At 40.1% G+C, this 19892-nt stretch overlaps 1 protein-coding gene across 4 annotated transcripts in view; it reads left to right on the top strand.

The window, feature by feature from the left end:
- The first annotated feature begins 1011 nt into the window (after positions 1-1011).
- Dmtn (transmembrane and coiled-coil domain 2 protein Dmtn) overlaps positions 1012-19892 on the top strand; it is a 198103-nt gene continuing 179222 nt past the window's right edge. Inside the window, exons 1-2 of one of the 4 annotated variants that reach the window (XM_019043765.2) lie at positions 1014-1207; positions 3399-3523. In XM_019043765.2, the coding sequence (XP_018899310.1) occupies positions 3426-3523 (98 nt within the window). In that variant the 5' untranslated portion in view covers positions 1014-1207; positions 3399-3425. Of the gene's footprint in view, positions 1208-3398; positions 3524-15545; positions 15687-15734; positions 15978-19892 lie in introns of those variants that run through there. The other 3 variants (XM_019043766.2, XM_019043770.2, XM_019043768.2) reach the window with 3 other exon arrangements.

Consider the following 19892-nt stretch of genomic DNA (forward strand, 5'->3'; position numbering starts at 1 on the left):
ACATGAGGGATATGGGCCGCATTCAGCAGGAAAGAATCAAGTACCTATTCAATTGAGAAGAAGAAGTTTGATATTTTGTTTCTCACTAATAAGTCTCAATGTTAAGGACAAAGTTTAACGATTATTTTTTTTCTCGAAGTCCATTCGCTCGACTTTGAACTTTTGACAAAAGAAAATTCGCAATTAAAGTGTAAAAATACTTTCAACTTAGTTTTTTCCAAAAAGCGACTGTGGGCGTTCTTTTTTTAACTCGGTCACTTCATGCTGATAAGCCTGCCGTGCTACGGAAAAATGCCGTAAGAACCTTCAGGCGTTGCCAAATTTCCTTTAGTAAATCACGAACTTTTGGGAAAATTTGTAAATATTTTTCCTCCATTTTTTCAGATAATTTTGTTCGAAATTTCACCTGAAGTTCCTGAAAATTTCAAGGAAAAATATCCATAACTTTCCTCAAAATTAAACATTTTATCGAAGAAAATCTGGCAACTCTCGAAAGTTCATACGGCGTCTTTCCTGAATACAGAATGCTGATTAGATTTTCTAGCCTTTCACTGATTTATTTTGGTATGAGAGGAGAAGGGTGTTAGATAATATTGGTCTCCTGTATCCAATGAATTAATCGAGTATTGAGTGAATAGCAACGAACGCAGATCTATGCTCGCATATAATTTAATCATTGTGTAAATAATAGCTTTGGATTGCGACCTTGCGCATAGCAGGAAAATATTCACACATTGTTCCGTATGGGGGAGGGGGGGCGGAGGGAAGAGTTGGAAAGTTTGAAAGTTCTTGAGCGCGGGAAATAATTTCCCGCGTAATTTGTTTCTTCTGCATTTACTTCATGGAGCCTGACATTGTCATTTTTTCTTGAAGTCTGCCAAAGCCATGACGTGCATCATGAATGAAAATTTTGGAAACTACCAAGGATATACACACGCCTCGCTAATACTCAATAATTATTTTGGCGCTTCTGTCCGTGGCAGACTGGAAAGTTCAATGTAAACTGTCATGGCAGCTTTCAAGATGTCAGCACTGTCTCTCTGTTGTTTTTCTAGTGTCACTGTGTGGAAAATTGTGATAATTCGTTGATTAGATAAGAATGTGTTATCATTAGTGTATTCTTGTACGGTTTAGTGTTTAGTTGACATTTTCACCAAAAATGAACGCCAATGGCTTTACTGAAAACTAGTTCAACCTTGGATACTAGGTAGGTCAACATTTTATGAGCTTTTTGTTTTGCTCAATTCTGCCTTTGATGCCTGTTCCTGTCTCGCGAACCTCATTACCATTTCTAAACTACTTCAAACTTTTGACGACTCGACACTTTATATTTGTTGACTACTGTCTGTGTTTTAATCAACTGATTTCTCGCACTGTATTCTTCATGATCCTGTGTTTTTTCACTTACGAGAATGACGTGTGACATTTTCAAGAAAGCACAGGTTAAATTTGTTTGTTCTTTCAAATCTTATAATAATTCACCAGGATTCTGTCTTTGCTCCTCAGGTTTTGCGTTTCTCTTGAGTTCCGAAGTTCATCTAACTTACCGATTTGCTTTTGATCGAACTCTTATCTCTCAATTATATGTTTAGAATCGGTTCCTTGTTTTGTTTACGCAGCTCTTCCTTGGAATTAACCTCTTGTCTGTGAGATGCGTAGCTTTTGTAGCTTTTTAGGACTCTCCTCCATCATATATTCATGTCTTTCTAATTTTCAGCTCCTGACGTTTTTTGCATCAGCTCAGGTTGTTGTATGTCCAAACATTGCACCACAAGACTATAGCTTCGACTAATCAACCCCCCATTGACAGCCACCAATTTTGTTTACATTTGTATTCTTGCATAAATTGATCAGTTTGTCGTGGTTCCATCAGCTTTTTCCATGTTTTGACCACAAACATCACATCTTCCTGTGTCCTACACCTATTGTCAGGTTAATGGTCTAACAAATGTTATTGTTTTTAATAGGGTCTTTTTTGGTATTGCTCCCAGTAGCCTCACTGATCGATATTGATGTGAAAAGGAAGAACCATCAACATGTATCAGTTCTGCATAATGGCACCTGTATTATGTATTATTTGTATAGCATCGGTTTTATATCCTCATATCCTACTCCTTTATCTATTTGGTACTTATATGTTTGTCGCTCCCCCATACAAGGTTGAGATATATTCCTTATTTCAAAATCATGTTATCACATATTGGCGCAACACTTATTCAACATCACCAATTCGCCCCTCATGATTTACTGCTATAGTAATTGCTGCTAAAGAACCTGGAATGCTGAGTTACTTTCCTCTCGTTTTAATTTGCCAACGGTCATGCACAATTAAGATGTTTCTTGTCCAATGATGTCAACAGAATATACATATCTATAAGTAGATTGCTATAATCTAACCAATAAGAAAAAAATATGAAAATTAAATGAAACAACACTTACGCACTTCTTTGCGGTAACATCTTGGCAAGATATAACCGAAGCAGTTAAATTTTATGAAAAGATTTAAAAAAAGCAGAAGTGTGAATCAACTAAAAACTTCTGCTGTGTCCCTAACCTTCACCTTCAATTCCATGTGCTTTTACACTTGCTGCATCTGTGCTCGTTAGTTACTGAAGCTCCCTTTATATCCAATTATTACCAAATATTTACCCTTTACTCCCTTTATTACCAATTATTTACCAAAGCACCAAAAGCTTATGCGCCTTAGAAGTGGTATAGATGACGGAAACCAGGGCTGTATAGTTTTTGACATTTGGGCCCTTTTGTGAGTTGGTAAATGGTTCCAATTTAGGTACTACACTATTGAAATGGTGGAAATCTTCTTTCCCATTATTCATTCCTGCGTATCAGCACAAAAATCCCTCAAGATTGCCATTCACTCATACATACGCTATCAGCTATTTATGTTTGTGGAAACACATAGGAGGTCGTTTTGCAATGAGGAACTGTAATTTCTGGAAGCACCAAGCATCCAATCATTCATGGAAGCACCTATTTGCATAGAAAAACCAATGGCACCTATGTTGTTTCTGAACTGAGCCAGAAATTGTGGTTCCGCACTGTAAAATGTAGTCACTTGTTTTCAACAGTCTTCACTCGATTTGAACCTATTTCCAGTGCAGGCGTTCATCGTACGGCTGGCTTAGTTGAAATACTCGATTTGCTTTTGAACTTAATTGTGGCCATTTGTTCGTATACCTCTCGCCATTTGCAGCTTATTGCTTGTCTCTTTGACCACATCTTTTGGCCTCCACTCTGTGCCAGCGCTTTTGTTTTGTTCTTCATTCGTCCATCACCCACGCATTGTACCGCACTTTGAGTGTCATCCTGGCAGTCAATCTGTCATTTTTGTATCAATTCAGTCGCAAATCTGATGGGTTCTTTTTTCACAAAAACAGAGCCGGAGTTTGAGCGCCTGGTCCACTATGGACAACCTTATGACTCCTCCGACACCGAAAAGGTCATCAAGCCGCAGTTCATCTCCGGGCGGTCTCTCAATTTCTAAAAATTGGGCTGCTTTACCGTGAGTCAAATTCTCATGCAATTTTCTCTTCTTCCCCTTTCCACCTGTTTTTTTGATTTTCCATCGTTTGCTCTTTTGAAGCACTTATCCAAGCTCCTAGATTTTAGCCACCTTACATCACACACTGTCGTTTCTCTCGGTTATGTACTCACTATTTTTGCTCTGTTCTAAAAAATCATGGAATTTTGGCGGACAGTTAGGGATTTTTTGGCTAAGCTAGTTTAAAGCGGTTCATATTGAGTTGTTTAGCATGGAGACCGTGATGTAGCTCCTAGCTCCGTATGCGATTTTGCAAGTTGGCAACTCTGTATTTCTTCTATCTAAATCCATTAAAAATATCGATTTGAGTTTAGGCAAGCTGCCTTTCCAAGAATCGATTGTTTTGTTTACATTTAAATGGAGGAAAAACAGTATTGCCAACTCTCACGAATCGCCACTGATGTTGAGTGCGCCAATCGTGGTCAACTCAGGTCAGTCAGGTAGAAAATCAGGGCATTAAGTTGAAAAAATATTGACGATGAAATTGCAAAAATGCGTACCTCGGTTGTGATGTTTCAAAATTTCCACTCCTATTTTATTTTCTAAAAGAATACTGATTGTTAGTCAACATCATAGATTGAAATTTTCGATACGTATTCTTCACATTGAGAAGAAAAATCAGGGAAGTTTTCGAGAAATGACGTTCAGTAGTTTTCCAAGTGGAAAATTAAGTACGGCAGGAAGTCTGCAATGCCGGAAACCGAGGCATGCATTTCTGCAGTTTCACCATCGTATGCGAGGATACTTCCTGCGGGATTTTTCCTTTCAAGCTGCCCTTGCAAGCAGTTAAGTATTTTTTGTGTGGAAACTTAACTACTTTCGACGTTTCGACGGCGCAAGTCCGCGATCACATATCTCGTTTGCGGTGTCTGAATATCTCCGCCTCTATGTTATTTTTTTAAAGGAGAACAAATTGACATCATTCCTTGAATTTTTTGCTGAATTTTCTTCGCAGAGATAAGAAAAATCACGGCAGTTTTAAAGAATAGCCGTCGAGTAGTTTTCCGTTTAAAAATATAGCGCATATGGCAGGAAGTCTGCAACATCGCAAACCGAGTTATATGACTGCCGACTCACACCATCGATTTATAGTCAGATTTTTTTTTTTTTTTTTATTTATCGTAATATCAGAGAAGTTTTGCACACATCGTCAAGGACTGGGGGGGTCTTAAGATTAGTGGAGACAACTCACAGCAAATTAGTACTTTTAGTCAGAATTTTTCTCCTGAGGCAAGGAGTTTTGAAACTATCCCGAAATTGTTATCTTGCATCCGTAAGTTTTCAACGAAGATCCACTCTTGGAGCTGATGAAATAGAAAATTTCACATTTTTTTTTTTTTAAAAATTGCGGTTCAATTCTAAGGCTATGTCCTGAAATTTTCCCGTAAAATTTCAAAACAGTGAGATTTGGACAGCGTTAAACAGAGAGGAACCAAGCCACATCAGCTATTGCCAAATTTAATTGAGCAATTCAATTTTTTACATGAAAACGGTTGTGCGGATTTTTGTTCTCTCAGTGAAAATTATCCATAGTGTAAAGCAAATTTCCCAAAAATTTCAAAGGAATCCGCACAAAAATCTCCTGTAAAAAATTTGATTGCCCAGTTAAATTCGGCAATAGCTTATGTGGCTTGGTTCCTTTCCGTTAAACTCGGTCCATTTATGGACCCTCTTGAAATTTCATTGACTCTCCTCCCGAAATTTAACGTGAAATTTCAAGGGCGATCTTCTGGAGTCTGTGTTGTTGGATCTCCCATACGTCTAATGCAATTTGTAGGAAAACAGCTGCACCCCCCCCCCCCCTTTCCAGTTGCCCCGACCTGCGGAAATCGATAGCACTTGCGCGAGCGGCCAGCCACCGCGGAGGCGGCGGCGTCTCCAGGATGAGTTATTTCGACTGGAATTAGCAATTCAATTAGGATTGGCACAGGATTGCACAACGCGCGGGAAACAGTGCTTGAGGCCGGCCATTTTCGCGGTTGTCCCACCGAGAAGACGGTCTTAGCGCCCTTCCACCGGCCCCCTTCGGTCCCCGGAGGGCGCCAACCCCCCCCCCCTCCCCCGCACGATTCCTCAGACACCCCCCCCCCCCTCCACTGGTCTACCGCGCTAAGCACTGGAAAAAAAAAACCACATTGGATCTAGAGTCCAGAGTCTTGAAAACATTGACAAGAAACAATACTCTTGATTCAATCGGATTTTTGCTTGAATCAAAAGGAAATCCGCTCAAATTAAGAGGCTTGGTTCTTGATTCAAGCAAAAATCCGATTGAATCAAGAGTATTTTTTCTTGCCGATGTTTTTAAGAGTCTGAACTCTAGATCCAATGTGTTTTTTTTTTCTAGTGAGGAATAACGTCGTATGTACATAAATTCGAAGGGTGCCGGATTCCTCGTTATGAAATATTTATTTTGGAGGAAAATGGGTGAGTATTTTTCCTTGAAAAATTTAGAGACTTAAGACTACCTAGCGAATGAAATCCTCTGAAAAATTGAAAGTAAAATATTAACGAATTTTCCTAAAAATTCGTATTTTGTCAAGGGAAAGGTAAAGCTTGAAGGCCCAGACGGCGTTCTTCTCAAGCAAGGCAATAATGTCGATCAGACATGGACCCCCCAATTTCCGTACCCTCTCTATATCTGAGCGTACCCTAGATACCGGGTGGGACGGCAGTAGCTCCTTGGCTGACCGTGAAGATTCTCTTCAGCGCCAGGAGCAGCTCGCTCCAAAAATGATAACGGAGCTCGTTGTTCGAACAAGCTCGTCGCTTCGACGTCGCACAGTGGACCGATTCAATTTGAGAGGTCAGACATTGAAATGTTGATGTTTGTCATATTTTAAATTTCAAGGGGTGCATTCAGAACAGTGTTCGAAACTCACCTTTGAGTTTTAGGAGCCATGTGGCGCATCGAGCCCGGTTTTTAGGCGCCATTGAAGAATTTTTAGGGGCCAAATTGACTTTTTGCCTATAGATTACGGCGCATTTAGTGAAAAGTTAGACGCAAGATGTTTTCGTAACAGAACTAATAAGTAGCTGTAACTTGGGGAAGACAAAAGCACTCGGAATGAAATCGTGAAGAATAGAAAAAGCAAGCTTTCACTTGTAGTGCTGAAAATTCTGAGTTTTCTCAATTCAAATAGATTTGTCTTTCTTTCTTTTTGTGACTTCCTGTAGAAATCCAGATTTTTAGGGGGAAGTTTTTAGGGGCCACGTTGGCGCAGAGCCTTCATTTTTTAGGCGCATTTGGCGCGTTGGCGCCTATGAGTTTCGAACACTGATTCAGAAGAAAATTTCACGCGGAAACCAATGAAACCACTTTTAGAACCTCGAAGTTTTGTTCGAACGGAGTTATAAGCGTTTGAAGTTTCCAAATTTTGTCCCACCTCTCGTATTGACTAGATCCACTGTGCGTCGTCGAGAGGTCCTCGGCCATCGCATCGCCCACCTCGAAAAATCGAAAGGAGGCAATTTGAAGCGTGCCCGATGACTCCTCGACAAAGCGTATTCTTCCCGGCTAACAAGCTCCTCGGCGGACAATAGCCGAGTCTGAAAGACGAGGTGTCCTCGTTATAATCCGTCAATCAATCCTTGGGTGACGTCCGATGACGTCACATTCTCAGCCTCCGGTCATCGTCAGACGAATCCCCGGATGTTGAAGCCCGAACGCGTCTATCATCATAATTTATTTCAGCGCTCGGGCTCCCTAAATTTTCATTTTTTGTCATATACGTAGTTCGATATAGAAAGAGCCTGTCAAAACAAAGAGCGGTCCGGAAGTACTGAAAAAGTGCGGAAATTCCGCGAGAAGGTCCGGGATTTTGTTCATCTTTTGTCGTTTTTGTCGCAATTTAAGCGAGAAATTCAAATTTTTGAAAGTTTTCGAATTTTGTCAAATGGATGTACTGAAAAAGTACTGAATTTTTCTGATGAGGAGATACTAAATTTCTTGGGAACTTACTGAAAAAGTAGTGTAAAAGTACTTTTTGGCTAGCCTGCTGTAGTAGACACGCTGCTGATGAAATTGCGCCCCATAAAATGAAAAAAAAAGATCGATTAATATTGTTCTTTAACCAAATAACAGCAAATAAATAAACCAAGTTCAAATATTAGCATTTTTAAATGTGCACATTTTATAATTTTATTTTTTAAACGACACCTAGGTAGAACAAGACGGGACGAGCCTTCTTATGCTAATCTCAGTCAGCGTAAGCAACGCATTCAATTTGTTTGATAAAAACGCCTTGATAGATACAACTATTCGTACTCTATGGACGTGCGTGTTGCATATGACAAAATTGAAGGAACTTTTGTCTCTGTAGGCCGTGAAGCAGTACACACAACTGTGTGTGGCGCGCTGCTATGAATTTGTGGCAAAATTACTTTCCACAGCAAAAGGATAGAAAACGGCGTTTTCGCACCAGCACTTCACATCAGGGTTGCATGAAACGTGTAAGAAAGAAATGAAAGATTGGAAACTTCAGTGAAATGTTTCATGAAATTTTACGAGGTTGTGAAATATTTCACATTTTTCAAGGGCTAGAGTATGCAATCTGCACTCAAACACACAAAAATATAAGAAAGTCACATTTTTTACATTTTGCGAAACACGAAAAGGAGCCGGTATTTTTCAATACCTTTCATCAATTTCTGAAATTTCATGAAATATTTCACGTTAAATTTCTAGATTTTTTTTTTATTTTTTTCATGAAATTTTGCCACCCTTCTTCACATATCCAGGGTACTACATCCTACCGCCACCCTAAGTCGTGACACCGTGTCGCTGCGAGCACTTCATGTATATGGGCTAGAATGACCAGAGCTCCTTAAATTTTTAGTACGCAACACGGATGTCCATAGAGTGCGAATAGTTGTATCAAGGCGTTATAACCGATATCATCGTCTTATGCTCGGATATCAGTACTGAAATGTTGGGGGAAAACGCCGTACTGACATTCGAATTATTCGGCTCACGATTTTATTTATCTCTCTACCCACTATTGTATATTATCAACTTGAATTTTGTACCTCTCTATTCATTAATGTATTTCTATCAAATTAATTTGCCCCAACTGTTATATTGAAAAGTGCTGGAAAGCTCCCAAAAAATTATCCTTTTTGAAAGACTTGTTTTACGCGCATTTAACCGGATATGAATTTTATCTACTTTAAAAAATATCCTAAGAGGGTTTCTTAAAGTATAATTTTCAACATATTTTTAAAAGAGTGTTGGAAATTGCTTTTTCAATATCATTACTTCTTTACCACCGTGTTTAGTACAAACGCCGCATTAGCCCTCAAATGTTGCCAATTTTTTCTCGATAAAATACGTATATTCTAGAAAACTTGTGACTATTTTTCTTTCAAATGTTCAGGAAATATTGTTCGCAATTTTATCGGGCGTACCTATCTAAAATTTCCAATGAAAAATATGTATGGCTTTCTCTAAAAACAGCCAAGTTATTTGGGAGAATTTTGGCAACGTCTAAAGGTTCATACGACATTTTTCCTTACACTGGTGGAAAAAAAAAACACATTGTATCTAGAGTTCAGACTCTTAAAAACATCGACAAGAAAAAATACTCTTGATTCAATCAGATTTAAGCTTAAAGCAAGAACCAAGCCTCTTAATTTGAGCGGATTTCCTTTTGATTTAAGCTTAAATCTGATTGAATCAAGAGTCCTTTTTCTTGTCAATGTTTCCAAGAGTCTGGACTCTAGATCCAATGTGTTTTTTCAGTGTTTCTTGGTAGTAAATTGAAGAGTTTTGCCAACTCACGAGGATCGCCACCGCACGAAAGTTGAAAAAGGGGCTCTCGCAAGCTCGCCGAACTTGTCGCTGGCGTCTCCGGGAGGTGTCAGAGTTACTGGACCAGAATGATGAATGACGCAGTTAATTTGGCGCTCACGCAGGTAACGCGGTAACGATCTGCGTGCAAGACAACCCGCGTTAATTGCGAGTAATGCAGGTTAACTGTTGTTCTTGAACTGAATTTCAGTCCGCCCAACGTCGCAGCGGCTTCCCCCCTTCCGCTCAACTCAATTCATTACTCGCCGATGAAATCTCAGATCTAAATCTCTGGCACTTAACCGGATTTGACCTTGACCGCTATTTTTAGCCTTTAAATCCAGGAATGGGGGGAGGGGGTCGGGTTGGATCAAGAATTTAAAATTTCATCCTTATCCTTGCTTCAGTAACTTAATCAATGAAATTAATTGCACTGGAAAAAAAACATTGGATCTAGAGTCCAGACTCTTAAAAACATCGACAAGAAAAAGTACTCTTGATTCAATCAGATTTAAGCTTAAATCAAGAACCAAGTCTCTTAATTTGAGCGGATTTCCTTTTGATTTAAGCTTAAAACTGATTGAATCAAGAGTCCTTTTTCTTGTCAATGTTTTCAAGAGTCTGGACTCTAGATCCAATGTGTTTTTTTTTCCCCAGTGTGACAAATGCTTTAAAATAGATGCGGACCTGCTTTAAAATTTGCAAAATCCGTATTATTTTCACTAATATTGAGAGGTAATTTTTGCAGTTGGAAATGTTTGTAGTCCCTAGCAAGGATTCATCCCCGAAGTTATATCCCGCAAAATGGACCGGTAGACAAGGTACGAATTCAAGCATATACCAATACATGTTTCTATTAAATCAGCATTTCACTCTAAACACGATTCGCGCAACAAAGATTACTACAATTATCTCCTAATCAATATATTTAATGTTTCTTGTCGCGTAAATTCAAATCCCCCGCTCATGAAAAAAAAAAAATTTACGTGAGTCAAATTGCGCACTAAACGTCACCGCAACCTCCCAGCCTCTATATGAAAAGGCAATCCGAATCTCGGTGTTTTTCAGTGGCGTGGCGTAAATGATCGATTATCGATATTTTTTTCATTTGAAGCTATGGTGCAGAATCCATTATCAAGAGTTGGCTGCGAACACCCTGTTTATCGATCCTTTTCCATAGGTTTAAATGACAGATCTATCGATATTTCGCAAAGCACGGCACGTCAGTAGTGGTATTTTGACTCAGCTGTTGCAAGCTGTTAACACTTTGAACATCACAAATAGCGGAAGATACATTGCTTGATTAAGAAACCTACTAAAACCGTTTAAGTGCGCGGTTTGATTCAAATAGACCATTGCCTTTCTTGTGAGCTAGGAATTCAAATTTCTAATACCTTGATAAGGAGTTGATTTCAGTAATTTTCTTCGCCCAAATCGCATTACGTAAAATACTGGTCAAGATACATGTATCAGAATGCTTACATGTAAATTTGCACCTTGTCTGCTGGTCCATTCTACCAGAGATTCGCAAAAATGGTCCTTTTAACGACGTTTTATTGTATGCCCTCTGAAAACTTCCTAATAACAATGTAAACCTTATGGAGCACTGGAAAAAAAAAAAAAACATATTGGATCTAGGGTCCAGACTCTTGAAAACATCGACAAGCAAAAATACTCTTGATTCAATCGGATTTTTGTTTGAATCGAAACGAAAACCGCTTAAATTAAGAGGCTTGGTTCTTGATTTAAGCTAGATTCTGATTGAATCAAGAGTACTTTTTCTTGTCGATGTTTTTAATCGTCTGGACTCCAGATCCAATGTGTTTTTTTTTTTTTTTCCAGTGAGCGTCTTTAAGGAAAAGAGTTAAAGAAAGAAGTACATTAATGCAGCCTCAAGGTTCCCTCTTCCGTTGGATGATTAGAATGTTACATTTTAGTGAAATCTGACGGCGCGGTCAAGGAGGTCGCGGATGAACTCGTGTAGCAAAGGTTGCCGACCCCCGTCCTGCACGGCGCGACATCCGAAGAACGCTATCCGTCTGGGACTAAGGACTTGACAGCCCGACTGGAAGGTAGGCGTGTCGGTCGTCTTACGTCCCTGCTCGCTATCCGTCTTCCTCGCACATTGATTTTTTCCCCGTTTTAGAGTCGAGTTAAGTTGTATCTTGTCCGGATTTACCGCCGCAAGCTTGTAATTCGTCAAACGCGGTTTTTATCTTGTCAAGAAAAATACTTCGCGTACGTGAACGACCGACACTTGGAGCTCACGTTGCCACCCACTGGTGATTTCTTCGAGGTGGTAACTCAGTTTTTAATGCACGAAATACACGTGAGCAGGGTGCCTACAAGTCCGGAATTTCCGGAAAGTCCGGAAATAGTACTGATTTCTTGAGGGCGGTCCGGAAATACTGCAAAAGTTCGGAAATACCTCAAGGAGGTCCGGATTTTTTTTTTTTTTTTAAATTTTTTGTCATTTTTGTCGCAATTTGAGTAAGAAATCCAAATAATTGAAATTGTTAGAATTTCGTCAATTGAAGGTACTGGAGAAGTAATGAATTTTTCTTTTGAGAAGGTTGGACTTTCGTGGGAATGTACTGAAAAAGTACTGTAAAAGTACTGATTTTTGGTCAGCCTGTTTTAGTAGACACCTTGGTGAAGAGTCGATATGTATCCAAATAGACTGTATCACCAAAGGAAGGCATAGGTAGGATACATTTTTTTTCCTCCTTTTTTTCTGTAAGGCCTTTTTTTATTTTAAATAACCGCAAAAAATTGCAGTAATTGAATTTTCTGGCATCTGTAGACTCCCTGAGAAGGTGGAATACGCTGATGAAGAATGGAAGAATGCCGTGTGAGTTTCCAAAAGTTGCCAAATTTCCGCAGAAAAATCACGGATTTCAGGAAAGTTTGTACTCCGTACGCATTTTTCTGCCGATTTCTCAGAAAATTTTGTTCGTGCTTTGATCTGCGGTGACTGAAAATGTCAAAGAAATATACACATGACTCTCCACAAGTATCAATTTTTTAAAGGAGAAAATCTGGTACTTGGATGTTTGTACGACGTTCCTCCTTAGCGCGGCATGGGGTTTTAAAATCTAAGAAAATTTATCATCCTGAAAGGAAAAAGCTCCCTCTATACCCTCTAATAAGGCGCTTCGATCAACCTCAAAGGAATCTATTTTTTCCTCTATTTTTCTGAACGAATCTATTCAAAGCGACTGAAAGGAGGTCTAGACATAATCAGATTCACCAATTCTCGTCGTACTCGCAGGCGGTCGTGTTTGAACCTCCTTGACTCACTGCTTTCGTTCTGCTTGATGGCTGACAAATACAATCAGCGTATAGCGGTGTGCCACGCCGCGCCGCACTTGTAAACAAACAGCTGTCACATCGTTTGCCGCCGTCGCGTCGTTTGTAGTTTGTAAAGGACTCGTCGAAAGCGACCTTGCCGGTGCAACGCTGAATGAGCCTTCATCGGTGGAACAAATGTGTTTGCACGCAAAAAAAGCGGAAGAAACTTTTTACAAAATTTTTAGTACACTGGAAAAAAACACATTGGATCTAGAGTCCAGACTCTTAAAAACATCGACAAGAAAAAATACCGTTGATTCAATCAGATTTAAGCTTAAATCAAGAACCAAGCTTCTTAATTTCAGCGGATTTCCTTTTGATTTAAGCTTAAATCTGATTGAATCAAGAGACTTTTTTCTTGTCAATGTTTTCAAGAGTCTGGACTCTAGATCCAATGTGTTTTTTTTTCCAGTGTATGCCACTGCTCACGGGGAAAGGGACCGTAGGAAGTCAAGTTCTTAGAAGTCGGATAATTTTGCTCAACCCTGAAAAGACAGGGCATTTTGCAGCGGAAACTTGAGATTTGTTCTTTTAGTCAAAATATATTTAACTTTTTCAAATTTAAGAGCCTGCGCGCCTAATTTTTTGTTTTTTTTGTTTTGAAAAGAAGATAAATTAAAAAATATGCTCCCGTCTGGTTCAGAAAAACTTAGGAAAGTCGGGGTTTTAGGAAAATTTTCGAATCTAAGAAGGTTGCTCAGTTCTTCACCCAATTAGTCCACGAAGGTAAATATTTTAGTAGAGATATTTTTGTTGAGCAGGACTAGATTTTGAGGCTCCAAGGAAATTTCCTAGAGGGCGGAAGGAATCCCGATTTTTCACGCCTCAAATTGGAGGTAAAAATTGGAGTCTTCGCGTTGCGCTATTGAGTGGTTTCCTGAATTTTGCGAGCATTGCGACCTTTTCAGCAAACGACTCGAAGCAAGGACGCAACACTTATCAGTTTGTCAAAACTTACTCTAATAAATTTAGTACAAATTTGCATTTTAAAAAAACAATGAATTCGAATCTACGAAATTGCAACTGTTGAGCTAGGACAGATAGCCCGTGAAAACCTACAAAATCAGGGAACATCCCTGAAGATCAGAGAATCTTCGCATTCAAGAAGATGACCGCTTTGAGCGCAAACCGTGCTCTTCAAAATGGGTAAAAATCGTTCTAAAATCATGAAATTTCCATTGATCGATTTACTAAAGAATCGCACTCCAAAATGTCGAAGATCCACCCTAATAAATGACAGTTCCTCACCTACGATCCTGCTGTTGCCGTCAATTTGACTACTCGGAAACTGGCGCGGCACCCGGCCTCTATACTACCGTGCTAAGGAAAAACGCCGTATGGGCATTCGAATGTTGCCAAATTTCCTCTCAGAAAATATTTATTTTCGAAGAAAGTTACGAAAATTTTACCTCGAAATTCTCAGACCTTACAGATCGAATTACAAACGAAATCCTCTGAAAAATCGGAGGATAAATATTCATAGAGTCCCTTTATACTGAGAGTCAAGACAATGTGAATCCATTTCTGATTGGTTCCCGTATTTTAGGCCTTCGCAGTGTCACAAACGGGAATAAAGATTACATTTTCACCGATTGCAAAGACTATAATCTGGAATGGACCAGGAAATTACGGATTCGGCAAGGAACAAACGGAATGAGAGAAGGAACGGAGAAAGGAGTTTGAGAATGACCCGATCAAAGATTACGAAAAACGTTCAATTTCTGTAATCTTCATTCCCGTTTGTGACTCTATGGAGGGTGTTTTCTTGACTCTCAGTATAAAGGGACTCTAAATATTCACAAATGTTCCTGCATATTCGTGCTTTGTCGAAGGAAATCCGGCAACGCCTGATGGCTCATACGGCGTTCTTCCGTAGCACGGCAGCACATAATCGTGTCGCGTATCTTTTTTCCGCACTCCGTTTTTCACCGAGGAAAGTGGGCGGAAAGTCGGCGCTCGTTCAACCCGCATATCAGTCATCTGTCTCGTCGTTGAACTTTGGCAGCTTTCGTGTTTGTTGTGTGCTGGTGCTTGACGCACAACAATGAGCCGCAAACAGCCCACTTTTATTTTTCTCGCCTCGGAACTGATTCAGTATTCGGATGCTCTTGCCGTTGCTAATTTCTCCGCTCCCAAATTTCAGCTCGGAATCTGGAAAAATCCGCCGGGAAGCTCGTAAACCCCCCTTCCCCTCCCCTCGATGCTCCTTAATTGATTCTTTTTCGTCGGACGAATTAAATACCTGTTTTGCGGTCAGCCTCGCGCAAAACCAGTTGTGTGGGCGCTTTGTTGTTTTTATTTTTTATTTTCGGTGTTTGTTTTCTTTCTTTCTCGCTGGATGTTTCGTTTTCCAGGTGATTTCTGCTGAGTTGCGAGCCAGCGCGGTTTTCCTAACCTCAGTGTTTTTTCTTCAGCGCGCGGTTAATGCTCGTAGGTCTCATACTGTCTTCCAAAGCAGAAGGGCCGTAACTCCATTCCGAATTTTGTGTTTCTCTCGCACACATACTGCTCTATCTCAGGAAAACGTGAATGCCACAATGCTTCATTTTTTATATTGAGTTGATGATTGTATCTCAGAGTCGGTGAAAAAATGGAGGATGGATATTTCTTAGCGTTCTTGTGAAACAGTATTTCATCAGGAAATAATTGAAAGAATGTTGAATGGAGATACGGTGTTTTAACTGTGGACGGCAGCAGTGGCGTGGCGTGCTTTGCGATACATCGATTGTTATGCCATTTAAACCTATGGAAAAGGATCGATAAACTGAGTGTTCGCAGCGAACACCTCAATAATCGATTAGTTACCACAGGTTTAAATGGCATAACAATCGATATATCGCAAAGAACGCCACGCCACTGGACGGCAGCGTAGTGTTTGGTTCGGTTCGAGTGTTATCAACGTTTTCAAGTGTTTTTAAGTGCGATCGATAATCTCGACGGATTCTGGCCTCGTCAAATCTCAGCGATGAAGACACCGTATTCTAGAAGGTCGGTTGAGACGTAAATCTATTCCGTTTTAAATTTTGGCTTCGATTTCGTTTTGATCGCTGAATCAATTTCGTTTGGAGTAAATATGTGTATTTGGTAGTCGATTACTGGAGTAACGGCTAGGAGTAGGGCTTAGATTTTGTGCGTTCCAAACCGGCCGTTGGTTCGGTCAACATAACCTCAAAATTTTGTGCGGTCGCGTCTCGCACGATTCTGAGTGTAGGTGGCCGGAAAGATCGAAAGATACTGCTTCAACCAGAGCGCAGGAATGAAGAAGGGTCATGTTCGAAGGTCGGTTGAAATAATGTTTTTGTTTGAGTCGGAGTTTAGTCGAAAGATTTCCGGAGAATTTGAGTTATATTCTATGAACATCAAATCCAATCTGCGTCCACTACATCGCCCAAAAACATTAAAAAAATTAATGACTAAAAATTAAGTGTGCCATCGGCCAACAAGGCTGAATTATTGATAAAACAATTCTAAAATTCAAATGTTTTGTACGGTCACGAGATGCTTGTCAGCCGTAAAAAGTGCGAATTATCTTTACATTTTGCTCTGTATCTTTCTGGAGCTCTTATTATATTTGAGCAGAGGACAATGTCATCGGTAATACATATAACGCCTTCATGCAACTATTCGTGCTCTATGGACATCCGTGTTGCGCACTAGGAATTGAAGGCGCTTTGGTCCTTTCAGCATATGGAGCAGCGCTCCCAGCGACACAATGACATGACTTATCGTTAGTGTGGCGGTGGCATGTAATATCGTTTCGTGATGTATGAAAATTATGACAAAATATCCTTTCCTGTAGACTGCTTAATGACAAAGATAGGCAAAGCGATCGACAAAGGAGACAAAGAGAAAATGGAGCGATTCTATTGGTTGAAACGGGTGATTGTCACAAACTAAGGAAACAAATGAGGGACTAACTATACAGATTCCTCGTGGGTTGCCGTTATTTAGTCTATTATTTACCTCCTTTGTACATTGCAACCACCCGCTCCTACCAATAGCATCCCTTCTTTTTCCATTTGCCTTCTTTGTCTATCTTTTTGTCTAATTAATTTCAAGAATCAACTTGCTGTCTTTTTGTCTTAGTGGTTGCCCCATATCAGTAACGTCGCGTCGCGCCTTACCCTGCTGCGTGCACTGCTGTTTGGGCTAGAGTGACCGGAGCGCCTTCCGTTTTTTCGTAGGCAACACGCGTGTCCATAGAGTACGAATAGTTGTATCATTCAAGGCGATAGGATCAACATCCTTTTAAACGGCGGCGCGACGCTTATGGTGACTGAAATATGAGTATGCCTTGTCTTATCCTACCTGAGTGTTGTTTAAACATTAAGTTAAAAATGTTCCCATTACCAAATGCCAATGATTTGAAGCTCTTCGGCTACAAACCAAATTTTATGTATTTTATGGGGCGCAAGTTCATCAGTTGATGTTGTATATTGTAAAGAGTACGATCAGTCACGACTGGTCACTGCTGATTGATAAATCGTAGCACCCAAAAAATATCACATCAATTGATGATATTATGCCCCAGAAATTAAATTACTGTATTTCCCTCGGAAAATACACAAAAAAATCGATTGAAGTAATGGACCACTAGACAAGGTACGAATTTCAGCATTCTGATACATGTTTCTTTATCAAAATTGCACGTAAAACACGATACGCACAACGAAAATTACCAAAATCAACTCCTGACGAAGATATTTAATGATTTTTGATGCGTGAATTCAAACCACCCGCTCATGAAAACTCAATGCTCTACGTGATTCACATCGCCTGCTAAATGTTTATCATGACAGTCTCTGCGATGTAAAAATCCTCAACTTCAATCTTGACTGTTTGGCTCAGCTATAGCAAATTATTAATAGTTTGAACAACACATGGTGGAAAATGAACATTGCTCGATTGAGAAGCTTATGCTGAAACCGTTGTAGTGCGCGATTTGACTCACGTAGAGCTTTGAGTTTCTTGACAGCGGGCAGTTCAAAGTCCTCGTAACCAATGTGAAATAAAAACGTTAATATCTTCGTTAGGAGTTGATTTCGGTAATTTTCGTAGTGTGAATCGGGTTCTACGTGAAATTCTGGTTAAGAAACATGTATCATAATGCTTAAATTCGTACCTTGTCTAGTGGTCCATTCCGTTTTTTTCCGACGAAAGACCCAAGAGTTCGGCCGATTGTTGAACGGTGACCTTTTCTCACCCGAAAAATTCCACGACTAACAGTCCTAAGGGATATTTTCCTCGCGCGCGGGCGATCAGTCCACCGCAAGACAATCAGCCCGAACAATCAGTTCAACACCGATGGTAAAGCTTAGTTGACACGGTCCGTAATGACTGCATTGTTCTGGTAGCCCGCTCGTCAACAAAGAAAGTCGGAGGCCAGGCGTTGCCCCGGTACCACTTGGCTCCCGAATGATATCCTCCGCCCTTCGGGGGAGGGGGGGGGGGTGTTTGCCCCCCCCCCCCTCCCAGGCGTCTTCCTTTCGTGATAGCGTATCGGGGGCCTCAGACGATCGTCTATTAAACGTCTGGCCCGAAGATAGTCTTCATTTTGTGATATTCTTCACTTCCAGGATGCGTTTGGTTCCGTGGCGAGGGAGTGGGCGAAGAATGGGAGGGGGAGGGCGTTTCCCGTCCGGGGAGCAACTGGAGCGAAACCCCGAGAGGACCCTCTCGCATCAGTGGCGTGGCGTACTTTGCGATATATCGATTGTTATGCCATTTAAACCTATGGAAAAGGATCGATAAACAGGTTGTTCGCAGCGAACACATTAATAATCGATTCTTTACCATATGTTCAAATGGCATAACAATCGATTTATCGCAATTCACGCCACGCCACTGTCGCGCATCTTGACTCCGCTCGAGTGTCTTCGATGGCATTGCGTCGAGTTTTAGGTTTGGAATTAAGCATCGCAGCCAATGCAACGTCTGCAGCCTGGGAAATCCTTGCGATACCTTTCTACGTTCGTCAAATTTTTTCTACAGAATCACTGAAAAAATATATGATAGGTTTTACCATACTCTGACTCAGTGATATACGAGTATGTTGATAAACCCTAAACTCTAGTGTAGTATTTACCATGTTGTGGTAAGTACCACCAGAGTTTTGATGAATACTACCGTAATTCTGGTTATTTTAACCAAATAGTATCACTGTGTAAAAAATCAAGTAGACTTATGGTAGATGTTACCATACTTTTTTTTCAGTGATAGAGGCGTTGGGTACAGAAAGGGCATTTCCTGGTTGCGGTGTTTTAGAATTTCAACTGCCAATCTATATTTTAAAGAGGAAACTACTGGGTGAATTGGTTGAAATTTTTACTTTACAGCATTGTAAAATCGGAGAGAGAATTCAGTAAAAATTTTAACGGATTCCATTGATTTGCGTTAATTATAGTTGATGAAACGCTGACGAAGATTCTAAGACCTCGCAACCAAGAAATGCCCCTTCTGTACCCAGCGCTTTAATAATTGTAGCATTGCTTTGAATAAGAGTCCTACAGATTTCTATTATTTTCCTTTTTCTTCCCCTTTGTGACATTTTTCTCTAAATTGTTTGTTCTGTCCTGCAAAATTGTTCTTTTTTGTAACAATTACCCATTGTGTAACAAAAGCTGCTCTGTATAATCGCAGAGGCGTGAATGGCGAAAGTTGCTTTGACATCTCGATAAAATACACAAATTTTTCTAACATTACTCCTTCGGAGCGTTTTCCTAAAATCCTAGTTTTTCAGAAATGTATTAAACAATTAAATCGAATTTCCTTCGGACTATTTAAATTCAATATCCTCGTTACTACCCAAATTGGAACACTGCAAATCTGGTTATTTCTCATATTCGACAACCACAAACGTATTTCGTGCAGTAGACTGGTCTCGAAGGAGCCTTGAAGTTAGAATTTCATCGCTTTCCGACGAAATGGTTTAACTAAATTCATTATATTCGAGCAAACCTTCTTGTCCATATCTCGCCATTTCCTTCAGAGCTCAAGTGAAAATGAAGTCACGCTCTTTTGTCAATTGAGCGAGGATATGTGGAGGGTAATCATCGTTATCAATGGAAAATCAGTAATTTTCTACTCACCTATGTTGCGCTCCCCTCCTCTTCCTCTCCTATTTTCCCTCTCTCTTTCTATAATGCGAACCTTGGCGCAGCCGTCTCTCTCCTATACGCGATTCCCATGTCCAAG

Source organism: Bemisia tabaci, chromosome 7 (assembly GCF_918797505.1).
Source record: "Bemisia tabaci chromosome 7, PGI_BMITA_v3".
NCBI classification, from domain to species: Eukaryota; Metazoa; Arthropoda; class Insecta; order Hemiptera; family Aleyrodidae; genus Bemisia; species Bemisia tabaci.